Below are 20,166 nucleotides of genomic sequence, written 5' to 3'. Positions count from 1 at the left end.
ATTTCTTATTTTGCAAGAATGTCTCTCAACCTAAGAAGCCTGGAGGCATTATTTATAAAGATGGTTTGGAGACTTATAGAGTAAGCCCTCATCACTATTTCCTATCTTCAGACATTAATTACTAATGGAGGGAAGGGATATCTCTTAAAATAGAATGTCCATTAAAACAGAATGGAATTTCACACATATGTATTTTATGCATTTCACATATGGGTAATATGGGAATGACATTTAATGCATGCACAAAAGCATATACCATTAGGCAGAAATTGAAGTCTATTAACCAAGATCACTTAAATCAATGCTGAACTTGTGTTCATTTGCAGCATGCTAGGTTGCCAGGGTTTTTTATTATTATTATTAGTCAAATGTGATTTTAAAAATTAAGAGTGATGAGAAATTTATGAGTATACAGCAAATAAACTCCATACATAATTATTATTCAACAGTGTTGCTTGCGTGTATGGTTGATGTTTTATCAGAGTGATGTTGTGTGTGTCACGATGCAAATTAAGCAAATTATTTAATTACACATTTTATGCAAAATACCCCAAATACACAACTGGTATAATTATATGCAGCACCCCACCACCACCACCACCATCATAACCAGATGACTCTGATATCTTGGTAAGTATTCAGAAGTTCTAGGTTTCATATGCAAATGTAAATCCACCTAACTACATATAAAAATAAAATGAAAACATGATTATACAAGCTATATTGCCAAATCCTAGATCATAGTTGAGTTAGGCATAAGAAAATCTAATAAACTTTGTTAAAATTGTTGTAAACCAGCAGCTGTCTAACTAAAGTCAAAAGTCTGTGTAGGATAATTTCCAAAGAATAGTAAAATATGGGAAGTACTGCTTCTTTATAGAAAATTTGCCTCACATACACTCTATCCAAGCCCTGATCTATTTGTTTATCAAAAAAACATATGAAGGATAAATAGTTCAACTTGGACCAAGGAGGTACAGATTTAAATCTTCATTCAAAGCTGAGGGTTGATACTATAGTATGATAATCCTATGTTTTGGGGTAACATTCCTTGTAGAGCTGTTGTCTGAAAATAAAATCAGGAAAGATAACTATACCTACCACCTTGAGCTTTTGGAGGAGAGGTAGAGTAGGTACATATAAACAAATTAAACTGTCATTCATATAAGTATTTATTTTATTTTTATCCTGCCTTTATTATTTTTATAAATAACTCCTGTTATGTCTTCCCCTTCAATCTTCTCAAGGTTAAACATAACCAGTTCCTTCAATCTGTCTTCTTAGGCTTAAATTTTAGGGCTCTGATCATCTTTGTTGTTGTTAGTGTGGTGCCCAGAAGTGGACACAGTACATGGTATCTAAACAAAGCAAAACTTGTATGCCTTTTGTGCTTACTGTGAGATAATTACATGGAGCGTGTTAAGCTAAACCAAAGAAGAGACATTACAAACACCAAACTTAAAGAAAAGTGTTCGTTGTTACATAACTGCTCAGCTTCATTTTGTTTTTCTTCAATAGAACTAAAATTAAATTATTGTAATGTACTTCACATGGGGTTACCTTTTAAAGCTGTTTAACCATATTAAGTTGTACCTAATGCAAATTCCAAAAACTAATGAAGAAAGAACATGAACTCAATGAACATAAGGCTATGTAAGTAAGCCCCCAGATTCACTTTAAAATGCAAGGCTATTTATTGCCTATATTTTCTAAATATATTCAGCAATATTTGTATTTATTGAATGTCTGTATTCAGGAAACAAGAGTAGAGCTCATTAAGTGAAATGGTTGTACGTGCACACAGATGCAGAGACAGCTAGGAGCAGTTTCTTAAGCAGCCATGTGAGCCTTGAAAATAGTGCACTGATTTAATGATTTGAAAATATATTATTTTTATGCAAACCACTGCATAACCACTGCAAAGCAGCTCTTTCAAATGCTTTGCATTTCATGAGGTCTCCTGAATAAGAATATTTTTGCCTGTTTGCCTTAGATTCAAGGGACTAGGTGAGTAATTTGCAAAATAAATGTCCCATATTATTTGCTTGTAGAGAACAGCTTAAACTTCCCAGTGTCCTGTTATGTTTTGCATTCCAACTCCATCAAGCCAAGCCAGCATAGCCAAAAGTCAAAAATCTGGAGGGTACTAGATTGGGGAAGATTGACACAGACTAAAAGTCTTCCTAATTAAGACGAAAACATAAACATCTGACAAGTTGACTCCTTAGTTCACAAACGCCGTTTTTGTTAGTTTTTGAAACACCATAAGCCTTGGTTGTTTTTGCTGTAATGTTTCTTCAAAGAGATAAATAATTTAGGTTTTTTTTTCTCCAATAAGATTTATAAAGCTAGCTGCAAAACAGCAAAGTTTTCTGTATCTCCTTTGTCATCCAGTGGTTATCCAGATCTGGTAATCATTCCACAGTGGCCAAGCAGATGACTCCGAGGTGCTCATTCGCAATAGAGACATCCTTTTTTCCCCCACCATTGTTCCCTTGCACTTGGTATTTGGAGAAATATTGCCCACAATCTAGAAGAACATTTATTCATTAAGACTTATAGTCCTTGATAGATAAGTTCATGAATCTGCTTTTAAAGCCATCCAAGTTAGGAGTCATCACTATGTCTTATGATAATGAATTTCATAGGTTGTGTATGCAACCTTTTTGTTTGTTTGTTTGTTTCCGGTTTGTTCTAAATCTTCTGAGTATTTGACAGGAGAAAACTTCATGCACTTCATGTACTTTCACCATATCATGCATGATTTTATACATGTCATTCATGTTCCGCCTCACTTGCCTTTTTTCTAAACTCAGGCGTCCGAAACATCTAGCCATTTCTCATAAGGAAGATGCTTAATCTCGCTGTTCATTTTAGTTGCCCTCTTCTGCATTTTTTCCATCTCTATTATACCCCTTCTCAATCGTGGCAACTAGATATTCCAGATGCTCCATAGATCTATATAAGAGCACTACATTGTTGGCAGTTTTATTTTTAATCCATTTTATAATGATCCCTAGTGTGGATTTTTAAATTTTCACAGCTACTGCACACTGAGTTGACATATTCACTGAACTATCAACAGTGACTCCAAGATTTTCTTTTAGTTAGTTACAAATATCAGGCTCCACTGGTTGCTGTTATATGTATTGATTGTTTATGTTCTTTGTATTTTGATTTTATATGCTGTTAGTCACCCCGAGTCACCATAGTGAGATGGGTGGCTATATAAATTGAATTCATAAATAATAAATAAAATTAAGTGGTAAACCTCTAAGTCAGTGTTAAATTGGAGACATAAGACAGGGAACAAATGTACTTATATCCACAGTGTTAGCATTCTTTAGTTAACATAAAAATGCAAATGGAACTGATGTAATAGCTCCAATCATTTTTGGCAGTTTAATAAATTAACCACCCCCAAAAGTACACAGCTCTTGCTACACTGCTTTCTCTTTAAATTTTATGAAATTGTGACTGTCATAAATCATTTTTCATCCAGAGTTCCACCAAGGAAACTACAAGCATTAACATAATTATAAAAGCTTTATTTGGATCAGTTTATAGAATGGACAAAAATTTTCTCATTGGGTATGCTTCTCTGATTTCTGAATCTGGCAGACATTAGTATATTAGATACAATATTTTAATACAGCCTAAGGGCCCAGTGTCCAATAGATGTAAGTAGCAGCATTCACATACATAGTATCTAGGATGCAAATGTGTTATCAGGTCTGCTTATATAGGACAAGTCCCTAAACATACTTTATATACAAAATAAATATACAACAGTATTCCAAGGAATATAATCCTACCAGTAAGAAAGAGTATTATCCCACATTATACCTTAATCTTCTCTATAATTGCAGTTTAGCATCAGAGAAATGTTTGGTCCATTTTAAATATTATACCCAATTTGTTTAACTTGTTCAAAATAAAAGAGAGAAGAAATTTCCCACAGTGTAGCTTTCTATGTCCAACTTGAGATTCTCTTTGTAATAAGGTACTTCACAGACCAAATAATGTATTTTAATGTATGGTTGTTGCTGTTTTTAAAGAAAAGATATGACTGTAGCTTAAATATTCATGTGCTTTCAAAAGTTAAGCTTTTATCTAAAGATACACAAATAACATACTAGTTTATTTGGATGCATCTTATGAAGCTAACAGTTTAAGCAATTAATTATATATACAAAGCTATGTGTAAACTATTTAGTATTCATGGGAAGTTACATACAGGTATATTTTTTAATAGCCATAATCATATTAACTCTTCTCCGCATAGTAGGATATTCCTGTAAAGAAATTCAGTAGTACTAACACAAAAGTATTGACTATGTGCAATTTCTCACAAAAAGCATGTTGTGATTTTATGGTGCTTTAAATACATTGCTCTTGAGAGCCAGTTTGGTGTAGTGGTTAAGGCATCAGGCTAGAAACTGGGAGACCATGAGTTCTAGTCCTGCCTTAGGCACAAAGCCAGCTGGGTGACTTTGGGCCAGTCAGTTTCTCTCAGCCCTAGGAAGGAGGCAATGGCAAACCACTTCTGAAAAATCCTTGCCAAGAAAACTGCAGGGATTTGCCCATGGAGTCTCTGAGAATTGGACACGACTAAAAAAAAAACATTATTGCTCATAAGTCACCATACAGAACTTTGGGAATATTGAGATTTTTAATATAATTTCCAGTAATACTATATAGGGTTGGTGCAATAATTTGACTAGATCTAACCAAGATGTAAAGACTGAGCTATAAATCATTTTCCACTCTCTCCACTTCCATTTGTATCTTTAAAATTTGAAACTCCTATAACCTCCATCCTTGATTGCTAGAAAACGCAGGACATGCAGTACAACAGTTTTGAAACATACCAGACTGTAGAAAGCTAATTTAAACAATATAGTTTTGTATACATTTACAAATTACATTTAAAATTGTTCAAACTTGAAAATTATAGTACACATGGATTATATATTTGTTAAATTCTAAGGATATTTTCCTGAATTACATAGTAATTTTATGAGGTTCAAATCCGCGTGACGGGGTGAGCTCCCGTTGCTAGTCCCAGCTCCTGCCAACCTAGCAGTTCGAAAACATGTAAATGTGAGTAGATTAATAGGTACCGCATCGGCGGGCGGGTAACGGCGTTCCGTGTAGTCATGCCGGCCACATGACCACGGAAGTGTCTACGGACAAACACCGGTTCTTCAGCTTTGAAACAGAGATGAGCAACGCCCCCTAGAGTCGGACACGACTGGACTTAATGTCAAGGGAAACCTTTACCTTTACCTTTAGAAGTTTTAAATGACAACAAGTAGTATATCTGTGCATATGTCTGTGTTGTAATGTTAGCAATGGGGAAAAAAACTTCAATTATTATAAGCCAAGTGTGAATTTTTCATTACAAACATATATTTATCTGGCTTCACAATAGTAGTAGCCTATTTAGTTATAGATAAAAATAAACCTACATATTTGCATATGCATACCATTTATATATGAAGAGTTGATTGCATTCATAATATTCATTATGCACAATATTAACATCTGGTTACAAATTAAATTAAAACACTTCATTAAACTCAAATTAAAATGAAATCTCAGGATTTATTTTGTGGTATAAAATATTTATTCTATAAATATAGAACAAATGTATAAATCAAGCTCTTTTCAGGTATTCATCTGAATGCATGAGAGCTTCAAACTGAGCAAAGTCCATGCCTGCCTAGCCCACATTCTCCTCAACCTCCTCACATGGCAGTAAGCTTAATTTCTAGGAGGATGGGAGGACAGAGATGGAAGCAGTCATGTAACAGATATACAGTAACAGAAATGGAGTTTCAGTCAATTTTAGTGCTCCATGAAGTGTAGAGGAACACAGTATCTGAATGAAATCTTGGGTGTTTGCATTGCGCTTACAGTGTTTTGTTGAATTGGTGCTGTATGGATGAATGTGTTGGTTACAACAATAAGATCAATGTCTTGCAAGACTTGCTTAAGTTCATGCTGAAGAGCCACATTATTGAGCGTGGCTTGCCTCAAGTTTGACCACAGAAAATTCTTTATCCCTAAAGAGTTAGGGTATAGAAGCATATTGTGGAAATGATCAGGGCTATTTTTTCAGTTTAATCAATTCTGGCAATAACTGTGAGATGGGGTTTCTTTTTCACCACTTTAAAGATCAGTCATTACTTGAAGAGCTGAACATTTTATATTCTGTTCCTTGGCAGTGTCCATTAGCATAACAAAGTTCTAGTCCACAAGCATCCAAATGAGTTCTGTAAAAATGTTCATTGTATATGTTACTCCCCTATCCTGCAGACTTTAGTTTTATCAACAATGTCACATGTGGGGGGGTTGGGGGAGGTGTATAATTCCTTAGGAGATTCACATTGATAGGGCTCACAATCAGAATAATGCATCAAGGAACCATTTTGTTCCTAGGAAGACTTCGACTCCCTAATTGTAAATGTAATGTGAGTCTTTGCCCAGAATGATTCAAAGTTGTTCTGCTGTTGCTTTGTATTTTCCTTGGCAGAAGGAAATAAGGCTTGCTTTTTGGACCTGTATGTTAGTTTATTGTAAATCTGAGTTTAGGGAGCCTAATTGGCTAAACAAAAGAAGCATTACAATGTGTAAGGTAAAGGTAAAGGTTTCCCTTGACATTAAGTCCAGTCGTGTCCGACTCTAGGGGGCAGTGCTCATCTCCATTTCAAAGCCGAAGAGCCGACATTATCCATGGTCATGTGCCTGGCATGACTAAACAGAACACTGCTACCTGCCCACCGAAGCAGTACCTATTAATCTACTCACGTTTTCAAACTGCTAGGTTGGCAGGAGCTGGGACTAGCAATGGGAGCTCACCCCGTCATGCGGATTCAAACTGCCAACCTTCCGATCAGCAAGCTCAGCAGCTCAGCAGTTTAACCCGAGCACCACTGCATCCCTAAGTTATTGAAATGGTTAGGTAAACTGTATGCTTCCTGTAAAGCCAAACAGTATTAAATGGAAATATCTCATTCTTAACCCCTGTTTTTGTACCGGGGAAGAAAAAGCATCCATCAGATTATACACATGTCTTCAATGACTTTGCATGATCACGTTATTTAATAAAGTTTTCCATAAAAGCTCAGAAAATATCAGAAAACATAGGACAGTATGTACTAACAACTAATAAATGTTCTATCCATCTTCCACATAATCCAACCAATGACTTCCAACTCAGAAACAGCATACAAATAAAACTAGTTCTAAGAAGAAACTAGACAACACTGGGTCATCCTTTGAGAAATATTTCTTTACCTAAATAGAGAAACAGAATGACCATGGGCAGACAAAAAAGCAGTGGAAGTGGGAGCAACTTCCAACTTCCTGCCAGCTTCCCCATTGACTTTGCTTGTGGGAAGCTGGCAGAGAGCATTGGAAATCACTCCTCCTTCTCTTCAGCTTACCTGTGGAACTGACTGCCACTTTGAGGTGGTGAGGGAGAACAAAGGGAGCTGCGGGCTGAGAGGAAAACTACAGCCCTTCTCCCCATCCCAGCATGTCCCTTAGGGCCCCCTCCCTCCAGGGAAAAAGAGGGCTCACCCATCGATCACTGGTGCCCTCCAGCCAGCCCTACCTCGCCAGCAGGCATCCAAGTCACTCCCTCATCTTTCCTTTGCTTCCATCACCATTAAGAAGTTTCAGATTTCAGCCTCGGTTCCAAAGCAACCAATCACTGCTTGCCCATTGGCCTTGTTCCAATTGGGCACAGGGGTCAGAAGAAAAGAGGTAAAGAGGGCAGGGATACACTCCTCCCATCTTCCCTTGCACCACACAGCCTATGGGTTTCTGGGAAATGTAGTTGGAAGCTGCGGTGGCATTGAAGTGACCACAACTTTGCCAAATTTCAATCCCATGCAAGTAATGGGTCCTGGATTTTTGGTGCATTCTGTAAGTTAGCCCATTTGAGGTACGACGATTCAAAAATTGTTGCACTATGATGCACTGTTTTCCTAACTGAAGGTTACAAACAGACAAACAGACATAAGAGTTTTAGTAGTACATAGATTCTCTAAGCTAACGTTATAGACATTTATTAAGCAGAATTTAGCCATATGAATTTTGAAATAACTGTCTTTGATATATAGTATCACAGCATATAAACTTAAAATACCTACATAAATGCAGTATATTCTACACTGAATTTTTATCTAACTGTCTAGACTTGGGTTTTATTTTTCATTTATTGCAGGAGCTTTCCAGAGGAAAAAAAAAGTAATTACACTAAAAAGGGAAGGTAGCAAAAAATTCCAAGTCATTCCAAGTGTCTTTTTAAGAATTAATTTTAAAAATTGAAGTGTTATCTGTATATATGGGTCCTCAAATTTTTTGAGGTGTATATTGTAATAAATATATGTGCTACAGTATAAGTATTAAAGAAAGAGGTTGAAAAATCAAGGATAGCTTTTTTTGCTAATCAGAAAAAAATCCAAAATTCCCATTAGAGAAATTACTTTGTTGTAATTGCCAGCAAACAAAGAAAAACAAAACAAAACAAAACAGTCTTGTTTGCTAGTTTTCAAATTCACTTAAGCTCTTCATCAAACTAGATGCCAAATAAAAGGGGAATGGAAAATTTGTGAAGCCTGAAGATTACATTTAGTCATTTTTTTAAGATGGAATACTGAGATAACAGAATGTAATCTAATTGTCTAGTAAGTGCTATGCAAATTTCAGAATGTATCTAGAACTAGAGGATCAAAACATACAATGGTGGATGCCCATTTCTGAAAACAGAATATCCAAATGGGATCCAGATCTCTGTCTTCACCATCCAGCAAAATCTACACAATATGTTTGTTAAAAACTATATGTACAATGTAGGCTGACTGTGAGTAAGCATGACATTTCTAAGTAACATTCCCAACTGACAGGGTTATGTATTTATTCATCATACAACAAATATAACATAAAGAAAAATATATTCATTACTGAGTTTTAAAATTAGATTTTTTTAAACTAAATAAGTTCTTTAGTGTTCTATTATAACAGTGTGACTTGCAGCATCAAAGAAAGTTATTACACATTTTTGTAATATTAATTATTGGTATTTCAATTCATAATATCTTTGAAAAAAATCTTTGAAAAGTTAGTATTTCCCAATAAAATGTGGTTTAATTGGCTACAGGACTTTAAATGTAGTTTGTTTTATACTGTGAAGCTTACAAAATTCAAAACAAGAATCAGAATTCAAATGTATACTTCTATCCAGTTACTTTTTGAACAAGATAGCTATGCTTTCTTCTATTACCACTTCACAAGGGACCAAATTTATATAGTACAACTGTCTCTTCATAGTTCCACTTATACTTTGCTTCTATTCTTTTTTGAATTTCCAGATCCTTGTTTTGTTTGAATGATAAGTACCAGGAAGAGGTGAACAGCCCCTCCAAACCTGGGGCCCTCTAGATTTTTTGGACTATCACACCCAATGCCATATAGACTAGAAATGTTATGGGAGTGTTGGTCAAACATGAATGGGGGTCACATTTGCAGAAGGCTGCTACAGATACTGTGGGAATAAGGAATAAGGTCAGCTGCTTTGTTATAATGCTTTTCAATCAATTTAACATTAATGGGATGGCACAATTACATTTTAGAGAAATGAATTGCCAAACTGTGTGTGTTCGTTTGTGTGTGTCTGTGTGTGTGTGTGTAATAGCAGTTGCAGAATAAGGTTGATCAGGCTCAGGAATGTAATGATTAACCTTTCTCCTTCTATATTGCAGTTACAATGAATAAATCATGCTTATGCACTCAAAGCTGCTAACGTCCTTGGCGATATACAACGTGAAGAACCCATTTTCAGCTATTCTTTCTGATATCAGTTCCAGGGATAACAATAAAAAAGGGATCTGGATCACATTTGAAAAGGAAATAAAAATGGGTGTTGTATAAATAGAATTTTTAAAAATCATCTCATCAGTCTCCTAAGACACAATTTTATACAACTGGTATTGAAAATATAAAGAATCGTCTGATAAATTTTTGCTACACTCAAGTAATCTCATGTGATATTCAGCCTTCAGGAGAAAGGGGAAGAAATGGCAAGTTTTATTGTGATACAAATTGAACAATGAAATGCTTTCACTTTATACCTTAAAAATCATTTACTGTGACAGTTTCACTGATACAGTTATCAGGAAAAATAAACATGGAGTATTTGCCATTTAAGATAGAAAGTATACAGCCAATCTATCAGAATCATGGGGATAATTCTCCTGGAAGGGAAAATTAATCTAATTTAACATGCTGTCCCTTTATTGACTTTTTATAAGTACTGCATTAACTTAAGTAATAAGAAACATATAACTTGTTTTAATTCACTTTGTAAAAAGTAGATGCAAGGAGAATAACAGAGAAGACCGCTTGAACAACAACCTTCTTTTTTTTGCCCATCATTACAGAAATAAAGAACATTAAAAGCATCCTTTTTTTATTTGTACAAGGATAATTTCTTACCTTGATCAAAGGATCTAAGTGGACTCCATGTTCGAAAATAATCATCCTGCAGCAGAAAAAGAAAGCATGTGCTTAGAATGGGAAAAAGAATGCAAATACATGAATGGGGAAAGAATAAATGCATAAAAAATATACAAACCTCAACTTCCTGCATATGGTACGCAGCAAAAAACACAAAGGAAAGATATAATTATCATATGAACACACTAATTGCAGGAAACACATCTTTGGTAGTGAAAAATTGAAAGAATAAACAGCTAATCCATAAACCAGATGAAAAAAGTATCTGTAAAATATTTGAGATTTTCATTCAGCAATTATATTTAAATAGTTTCCAAGCCTTGTATTCTATTTCTATATCATTATTAACCATTCAGACTGTTGCTTGCACAGAAGTTACCTTGCAAGAAGTGTTAAACGGTATGGTTGGAAAACTTCTCGCAATAGTGAAATTTCAAGGCCAAATATCAAACCATCAATGTTAGATCAAGATGCTTGTATATCTTCACTATACTACTGCTTTACAGAACTAAGTTTCAAATTACTTTTCACTGCTCAGGGAAAAATAAAAACAAATGTGAGTATAACATATCAGATACAGTTGACGTAAATTCCATTAATTTTAGTGGGCTTCATTTGTATAATTTATTATTTATTGATTTATATAGCCACCATCTCACATTGGTTACTTTGGGCAGCATACTAGGATTAAAACACAAAAACTATATAATCCCTAGTGCCCAAGATAAAACAATAACCTCATTCATAGAAAAACACAGCAACAGCAACAGAGCTCATCTAACTTCGTGACCTAAACACCTGGGTTAACAGCCAGGTCTTCAGCACCTTGCAAAAGGCTAACAGGATCAAGGCCATCCTGATCTCTAGGTAAATGCTGTTCCACAGAGCAGATGCTGCCACTGAGAAGGCACAACTCTGGGTTCAGCCGGATAATATTGATAGAAGGGACTCTGAGCATGCCTCTTCTGCTAGTTCTGGGAGCAGAGACAATGGGAGAAGGTGGTCCCACAGATATCAATCCAATCTGTTTATCATTTGAATTATTCTTCTCTGTACTGTTCTGAACTATCCTACAATAATTAGTTTTTCAAATTGTAAATTTATGGGGTTGCCCAAAAAATGGTAGAAATAACTACAGCTCCCCGATATTCCTAGATTTTGGAAAGCAACACCCAGAATTTAAGGGTACTGCCAAATAATTTTCAGGCACTGAATATTTAAGCAATTGTTTAGCAATCAGCATTCAGCTAGATACTCATGAACGTTAGAGCTTAACATTTAAAACCATACTGATAACTGCTATCTATTGTTAACTATGAAAAGATTACTTCTTCCACACAGATGCCATTCTGGAAGGCAGAGTGGGTCAATCAATCGGGAATATATCCATTCCTCATAAAATGAGGATACGGATATTTCCTATGAATACAAAGAAAGTTGCTTGAAAAAAATGCACTCATTCTGTTGCAGGGATTTCTCATGTTATAGTCATTGTAGCTTAGAGACAGAATTCAGCACCTACCCAAGAAGTTTGACTGAAATAAACCACTTAAGCCTCAGATGGGTGCTTCTAATGAACTTTATAATATTACAAGTAATTAACAGCGATGTACCTACAGTATGTATAAGCTAAGGTATACCAACATTCGTTTTAAAAGCATACTGGCTGAAATTCTAGATTCAGCAACTATTAACATGGAATATGAAATTGCCGGTCTGTTAAAAGGAAATTTTCAATATATAAAGCTGTAGGTAATGTAGACACAGATCAGATAGACTGTAACTTTCTGTTATCTAATGACTCACATCTGAAAACACTTGCTATGTACAATGAAAAGCACAGAAATTCATATATTTATGGAGATGTCCCCCAAAAAACTTTCAAAGCACTGTCCAATCCTTTGCCAGATACAACTGCTTCCATACATTAAAAAGCACTTTGCTCACATCATTCTGTTTTGTTAAATACCCCTCTGAATGCTTAGCTCAGATCTAATATATAGTAGTGAGTTTTACAGAGATTAGGTTTGCTGTTATGTACTGCAAAATACTGTATACTTCTACCATACACCATAGCATACCATTGAGATAACTGAGCAAAGGTCACATTCTTGCTTATAACATTTCATTTTATTTCCCCAAAACAGAACTATATGCACGAACAGTCACCAAGCACTGTTAATACTCCAAAAAATTAAGATATGTGAGAGAAGGACTCTAAAAGAATAGAAAAGAAACTAACAATAATATAAAAATATTCGCTGTCTGGAATTTCTTCTGATAAACTGTTCTAGATTTAACTTAGAATTTGTATTCTCTTCCATAATTTAGATGTATTAATTTTTTAAGGTGAACCTAGTTTCATTTTTTTTTTCTAGACAAAATAACATGTGTTTCCAGCAATGCCTCTGGGCCTAACATAGATTCCAGAAATATCCATATGGTTGATGGGTGGCAATTGCCTAGTGCTTTGCTTCAAACTGTCCAAATAAAACAAAAGGAAACAGGAAACAGGAAAGAACATCCTAGGATACTTGACTGGATGGTGAGGGGTGGGCTTACTGGTTTGCCTTCTATAAATGTGTTTTCCTTATGCTCACCATGGCTGCCATTTTATGACTGCCCTCAACTTTTTCAGAATTCTAAATGAGTATACCATGGGTTAATGGATTCTGGCTGAATACGTAAGAATACATGAAAGTGTGCATTTTTTTTCATTACTAGTTCCTCCCTTTTTCTTCTTTTTGCATATAAATAAATAAAAAACTTGTTCTCCTTGGGTTTGCAGAAGAATCAAGTGGATCTTGGGGGAGGAGGGGGATAGACCTGGAAAAAAAGGAAAGTAGTTAAATAAAGTAAAGTGAAAATGGACTGCACTACAGAAAGAGAAAGTATATGTCCTGTATAAAAAAAGGATTAGAAGATGATTAATCTACCAATGAATGAATGGAAAATAGATACAAGGAAAGAGGGTAAAAAGTGTGTGGAACACAGTGAAAACATTGTTTTATAGAGTGCTACAAAAGTTATGAAAATGAGAAATACAAGAGATAACAATGACAAAATTAGTAAAATGCAGTATATTGGTTTTATACTGGGCAACAGATGTGCAGACTAGATTTTTGTTCTTCAGCAGTTCATTAAGAAATGCATGAATGAAAAAAAGTTTACTGCACATTTGTCAGAGAAAAAGTGAATAGGTTTGAATCATGGAATCTTTTTATGAATATGGAAGTATTAAAGATTGATTTTTGAATGAGTTAAGAGTGGTATGTAATAGAAATAAGGATGCAACAGAATGAACAGAATGCTTAGCAAATAGTTCAACACTGACAGGGGACAAGACCAGGATGTGTGATATTCCCTTAGCTGGTGAATGTATTGATGGATAAATGTACAGAAAATGCTAGTGGTGATAATAGACGTACAGTATGTAAGGGCCAAAAATGTGTATATAGTTTTACATTCAGATTATGACATGTTGTCATCTGAGAACCCAAATTATCTGTAATGAACATTAGGCTATATGGCATAATGAGGAGTATGGACTGAAAACTATTCTATTGCAGACTAAAGTAATTGTGTCTGGAAAGTTAAGTAACTCTTGCAAGATAGTAATAAATGGCAAAAAATTAGAGCAAGTAAATGAATGTGTGTACCTTGATAGAATGTTTACAAAACATAGAAAAACAGAGGGATATATGTTAGGGATGACAGAAAAGTAAGTATGTGGTCTGTTGTGAGGAATAAAAGTTTGTTGAAAGAAGCAAAAATGTCAGTGCGTAGCAGCATGCACCTTTCTACTTTGTTATATGGAAGTTTAGAGTTGGATGTGTCAGGAGAAATATAAAAGCTGAAAGCTGTAGGAACGGGTTACTTTAAAAATGCATGGGAGATAGAGGAGAGAGAGAATTAAGAATGAATGGGTACCGAATGAATGTGAATAGAATACAAAAGTGAGTGATCAGTATGAAACAAGTACCCTGAGGTGGTTTCATTATATAGAGAGAATGAATGAAGGTCAAATTACAACTATATGCACAAAGAAAGAGTGAAGGAGTTGAGAAGAAAGGGAAGATGATGAAGTTCACAACTGAAAGAAGTTGAGACCTTCAAAAAGAGAAAGATGAGAAGTTTAAAGAACAAAAGATAATGTACAAAGAAACATTGTGGACACGGAAGGAAGGAAGGAAGGATGGAAGCATCCATTACCTAGCTCTAGATCTCTCACTCAGAACATTATTATAGAACTGTGCTGATAATATTTCACAGGTGAGAGGGGAACTTTGCTAGCCTATCCAAGGTTTGGGGAGAGAGAAAGAGAGAGACAGAGGTGAGCCACAGAGTGGCAATAGCACAGTACTGTGTTTGAATGAGAGTATATATCTAAGGAGATAATATACGAAAAGAAAATTAGTATTGGACATGTAAAAAAGCTAAAAATAATTGGATACAAATACATATGTTAATCCAGAAGATTTTAAAGGTTAAAGTACAATTGAAACCAGAGACTTTCCTTTTGGGATTAATGGACAGGCAATCAGAAAAAAAGTCATGGAACTTCATTTTTATATATGATAACTGCAGCAAGGCTATTACATGCTCAAAAATAGAAAGGTTTAATACTACCCACAATGGAAGAATGACTGGTGAAGATGATGGAACTTGCAAAGATGGCCAAATTAACTTATTTGATTAGAGAAAAAGCAACATCTACATTTCTGGTTGATTGGAAACCCCTTGTACACTTTTTGCATTAAACAGAACAAAATGCACTTATGATCAGTGGTTTTGATGATTAGAAAAAAAAAACACTGGATAACAGAATAGAGTGAGGGTTTTTTTGGTAATCATAGAATAAGAGTTAATTTGTAATTCTACTTATATTTGTTGCAGAAGAAATCAGAAGCTACTTCTTTCTTGTTCCTTCTTTCTTGTTCCTTCTTTTTGCACTTTTTCTTTCTTTTCTCTCTTTGTTCTTTCTAGGCTTTATTAGTTTGTGTTATTTTTTATGTTCTTTGTAAAACTTTTAATAAAAATTATTTTAAAAAATATTATTAGAGGATATGGATCGCCCTGCAGCTTTATTTTTTTTTAATCTGTTCAATCGTGTCTAACTCTTGGAGACTGCCTGAACAAGTCGCTGCAGTTTTCTTGGCAAGGTTTTTTGGAAGTGGTTTGCCATTGCCTTCTTCCTAGGGCTGAGAGAGAGTGACTGGCCCAAAGTCACCCAGCTGGCTTTATGCCTAAGGTGGGACTGGAACTCATGGTCTCCCAGTTTCTAGGGCAGTGCCTTAACCACTACACCAAACTGGCTTTCATTAAGTATTTAAGTTTATGTAAATTACCTGATCAAACATAATATTAACTATATTGACTAGTTAGTTTCATTTTTCTTGACACCTTCACATTTTAAACTTTTCTATTCTATTCACTTTTTGTGGTAGAGCTCTGTATAACAACTCAATGGACAAAAGTAGCTGTTCAATAAATAAAGTTGAACATTCCTGCCCTACTTTTGATTTTGGGGTTGTTTAGTGACTACAAACATGACTATAAGCTCTGGGAGCAGAGATACACATGAAAGGATTTTAAATAATCCAAAAGCATAAAGGAAGACTTCTTAATACATAGTAAGGTCCTTATTGCATCACATTCGTGCTAATTGGCTGGTGCTATTTTGTGAAAAAAACAACAGATTGAATGAATGCATGTTTTAAAACCATGGCTAATTAGAATCTCCCACTGCTCATAAAAAATGGAAACTATTACTTTCAGTTCAGTAATTCCACAGCAATCATTTTTTCAGCCTCAAATTCATTATTGCATGTTTAAGTGAAAGAAAAACTGGTTATAATTAATTATTATAATGTAAAAATTATTTTAAATTAATTTTACAGCTATGAAAATAGAGACTTCAAGCACACTCTAAATAGCTTTAAATACTGGGTTGTTTTACAACTGCCTAAAATCCTTTTTATTGCTCAACCTATATAGTTTATTTTACATCTTTATTTTGAAGTCTCTATCACTGCATACACAACATTATTTCAAGAATTTGTAAAAGCAGAAATGAAACAGAACTTTAGAATTAAATGGCCATTTTAATTAAAACAGAGTGGCGTTAGTCATAAATGATAAGAATATCAAATACAGCAAAATGCCAATACTAATTTTTTTCTATGCATTTTGAACATTGACTAAATTATTACTTTTGTAATCACAATAAAAAAGGTTATATCCCCCACCTGAACTTCAGAGGCCCTTCAGACAGTCAAACATATCTTGATCACCTCAGGATTAGATTACGATAATGTGTTCTATATGGGGCTGCCCTTGAAGACCACCCAGAAGCTACAGCTGATTAAGAATGCAGCAGCGTGGGCAATGATGGGCACGTCATGGTACATGCATGTGTCCCCACTGTTTCATGAACTGCACTGGATACCAGACAGCTTCTGGGTGTGATCCAAGGTACTGGTTATCATCTATAAAGCCCTTTATGGCACTGGTTCTGGCTACTTGAGGAGCTGCTTGTTTCCATATTTTTCTGCCTGTCTGATGAGGTCAGGTAGAATGGGCATGCTCTGGGTCCTGTTGATCAAACAATGTCATCTTGCAGGACCCAAGAAGCATTTCTTCTTGGTGGTGGATCCTAACCTCTGGAAAGATGTCCCTCCAGAGATCCGTATCACTCCTTCTTTGACAACACTCCTTATTGACTTTCTGCAAACTATTAAAAACATGGTTGTTCTCCCATGCCTTGGGATAGGATGATGGTTAAGGCCTTTATGAATTTTTGTATTTATTTCTGTTACGGAATTGGTCTTCCACTTATCTGTATTCTTTTTTATATATATGTTGCTTTATTTTAATTATAAGCTGCTCAGAGTCATTGAATTAAATAAATAAATCCAATGGAACTTGACAAGGAAAAGTAAATTCCATAGCAACTCCTTTCTTTAAATGACTGCATTAAAATAATAAAAAGGTAGTAAAATCTCAACTAACATAAGAAAAAAATATTAAAAGGAAAATAGCAGGCAAACATGTCAGGGTCAGTGTAAGTGCAAGAAAGAAAGAGGTACACCAGCTGTTGGTTTGCTGTTATAGGTGAGATGGATAGGCATCCTATATGTTTCCTTCTGCAAAGCTGCATGAAAGGTTTGCAAAATAACCTGGCAAGAAAGAAAGAAAAAAAAAATAGCATCTAGATGTATTAACACTGAAAGAGTCCTCAAAATAAAGTACTTAGGTAACACAAATTTGTTGCACCATGACCACCATGCCATAATTGAATCACTTAGTGTTATAGGCACACAGCTCTGCAAGAATTTGCAGGAAGATGGGAGAGTGCAGGACAGTCCAGCAGAGATAGTTATAAATGCCTTAGGTCAGGTTTCTCAACCAGGGTTCCATGGAGATCATGATTTATTTTAAAAATTATTTCAAATTTGGACAACTTCACATTAAAGAGGTATGTTTCATTCTTTATCTTTAGTTTAAGAATACTGTTAATGCATATATACAGGCCTTCACATGAAACGAATATAATAATTGTCTAAGTTCTGGCCTACAGTATATTTGAGCCTGAATGTGCAGGGGTTCTCCAAGGCCTGAAAAATATTTCAAGGGTTCCTCCAGGGTCAAAACTCGAGAAAGGCTGCCTTAGGTAAATGCTGTTTGACTTAAAGAATCTGCATTTCTGAAAGAAATGCTTCTTATACTGTTTACATTCAAATACAAGGAAAAACTCTAAGAAGTTGTTTGAAGTTATTGGGGGCATCAGAACATTTCCTGTGAACCTGCAAACCCTTTCAACATTGAAAAGAAGAGACTTAGTAAGATCTACAATATATGTAGATTAACTGAATATTTATCAACTCCATGTTACAAAACAGGCTTATTAGGCAGCTAGTTCATAGACTCAAGATCTACCATATAGATAGAATACTCAAATTCTCCTAATATAATTAAAATTAAATCCACATTGACATTTCTTATTTGCCAACCAAATAGCTACAAAAATTCATGTTGATTTATTTTAAATTCTACCTTTCTGTTTAATTTGAATAGTAATTATATAATAATAAATAATAATAATAAAATGCAGAATATAAAAACTCAACACTGAAAGACACACATTCATTTACTTGCTCTAAGTTGAAACTAATTCAAACATTAATAATAAAAAGCTTGACCAAAAAAGGAAAAGCTCCATCTCAGCAATTCCTTTAATGAAACAAAGTATAGGAGCCAAATACAAGTAATACATTCCATTGCTTAGAAGTGATACAGGAGATGGCTGTCTCCTACATGTCAGATAAACAAACATCTGACAGAAGGGCTCTCTTCAGAAAAACTTTTTTTTTTTTGGTAGTTCTTAATGGCCTCACAGGTTCATAACAGGAGAGACAGTCCCCCAGATAAGCAGACCATAAACACTTTAGGGTTTTTAAATATAACCTCGGCTTCTTAAATTGTTAACACTTAACAATGTAAGTGTTACATGTCAACCAGTGCAGATCTTTCACTACAGTAAGTCTAGCTGTGTACCAACTGCAACTTCCAAGGGCATCATCCATAGTGAATATGGGTTATAACTAAGATGAACATACTGTAATTGCTGCCAAATCTGACTGGCTCAGAAAAGATTACAGCTGGTACACTTGCTGTAATAGTAAAAATACTCTTCACCACAGCCACCATCTGTGAATCCACAGATGCATTTTTAAACTACAGACCTGCTCTATTATTCTTTCTTTTAGAGGGAATGCAACCCTGTGCAAAATAGTGCAAATTTCCAATACTATGTCCAGTTTCCAACTGACTAACATAATATCCATCTTGTCGGGACTTAATTCCTCTTTGTTATTCCTCATTCAGCCCATTATGATTTTAGATAACAAAGGTACCAATTGTTTCCTTGGAGCTAGATGGCAAGGAGAAGTAGAGTTGAGTATCATCAACATACTAATATCCATTCCAAATGATAATTCTCCACCCCTAGCAGAGCTGACTTTAGCCACCAAGAATGATGCGGACTGCCCGGTAAGCTACTGACCATTCTGGCTTTTCTACTCCAACTTCTTAAAAGAACAACCCTAACCTATTCTGTGCAGAGATAATGGTGGTAGAAAAATACCTCTCTCTCCAATGCCATTGGAATAGAACCCCAATTAGGACCCTCAATCTGTGTTCTGTCTGATACATCCTGAGGTTTCCTCCACTTGAACTCTAGCTCTGTTCCCATCTCCTTCATTTCTCTGAGCTGCCTAATATAGAAAGGGGCTGATTTGGTTCTTATCACTTGAACATTTAAAGGAAAATCTAGCCTTACTCCAAGAGAACAGAATAGTCTGATACTAATTTTTAAGCAGTTCATATTCATCCCCTGAGAAAATTTTGTTCTATTTTTCTTTATTAATATTGAAGCACAGAACCTTGATTATTTTCAGATTATTTTCTATAACATCTCTGCTGTGGTAAAAAGGCCCATCAAAAAAACCATCTTGACTGTACATGCTTGTAGGTACAAGAAATAGCCTACTATGAAAAGTATCTTTGATTCTATACTCAATAAGATATATTCTGTATTCAATGAAATCTATTTGTTTAAATGTTGGTAGCAATATTTCA

General features: G+C 35.0%; 1 protein-coding gene across 1 annotated transcript in view; it reads right to left on the bottom strand.

The window, feature by feature from the left end:
• The window catches only part of SPOCK3 (SPARC (osteonectin), cwcv and kazal like domains proteoglycan 3), a 152,562-nt gene that overhangs the window by 97,580 nt on the left and 34,816 nt on the right, over positions 1-20,166 (bottom strand). The window contains exon 3 of the mRNA XM_063310818.1: positions 10,507-10,552. Coding sequence (XP_063166888.1) covers positions 10,507-10,552 — 46 coding nt within the window. The remainder of the gene's footprint in view (positions 1-10,506; positions 10,553-20,166) is intronic.

This window comes from Candoia aspera, chromosome 8 (genome assembly GCF_035149785.1).
Source record: "Candoia aspera isolate rCanAsp1 chromosome 8, rCanAsp1.hap2, whole genome shotgun sequence".
Lineage (NCBI taxonomy): Eukaryota > Metazoa > Chordata > Lepidosauria > Squamata > Boidae > Candoia > Candoia aspera.
Note: the sequence above shows the minus strand (reverse complement) of the source record. Positions and strands in the feature narration are given on the sequence as shown.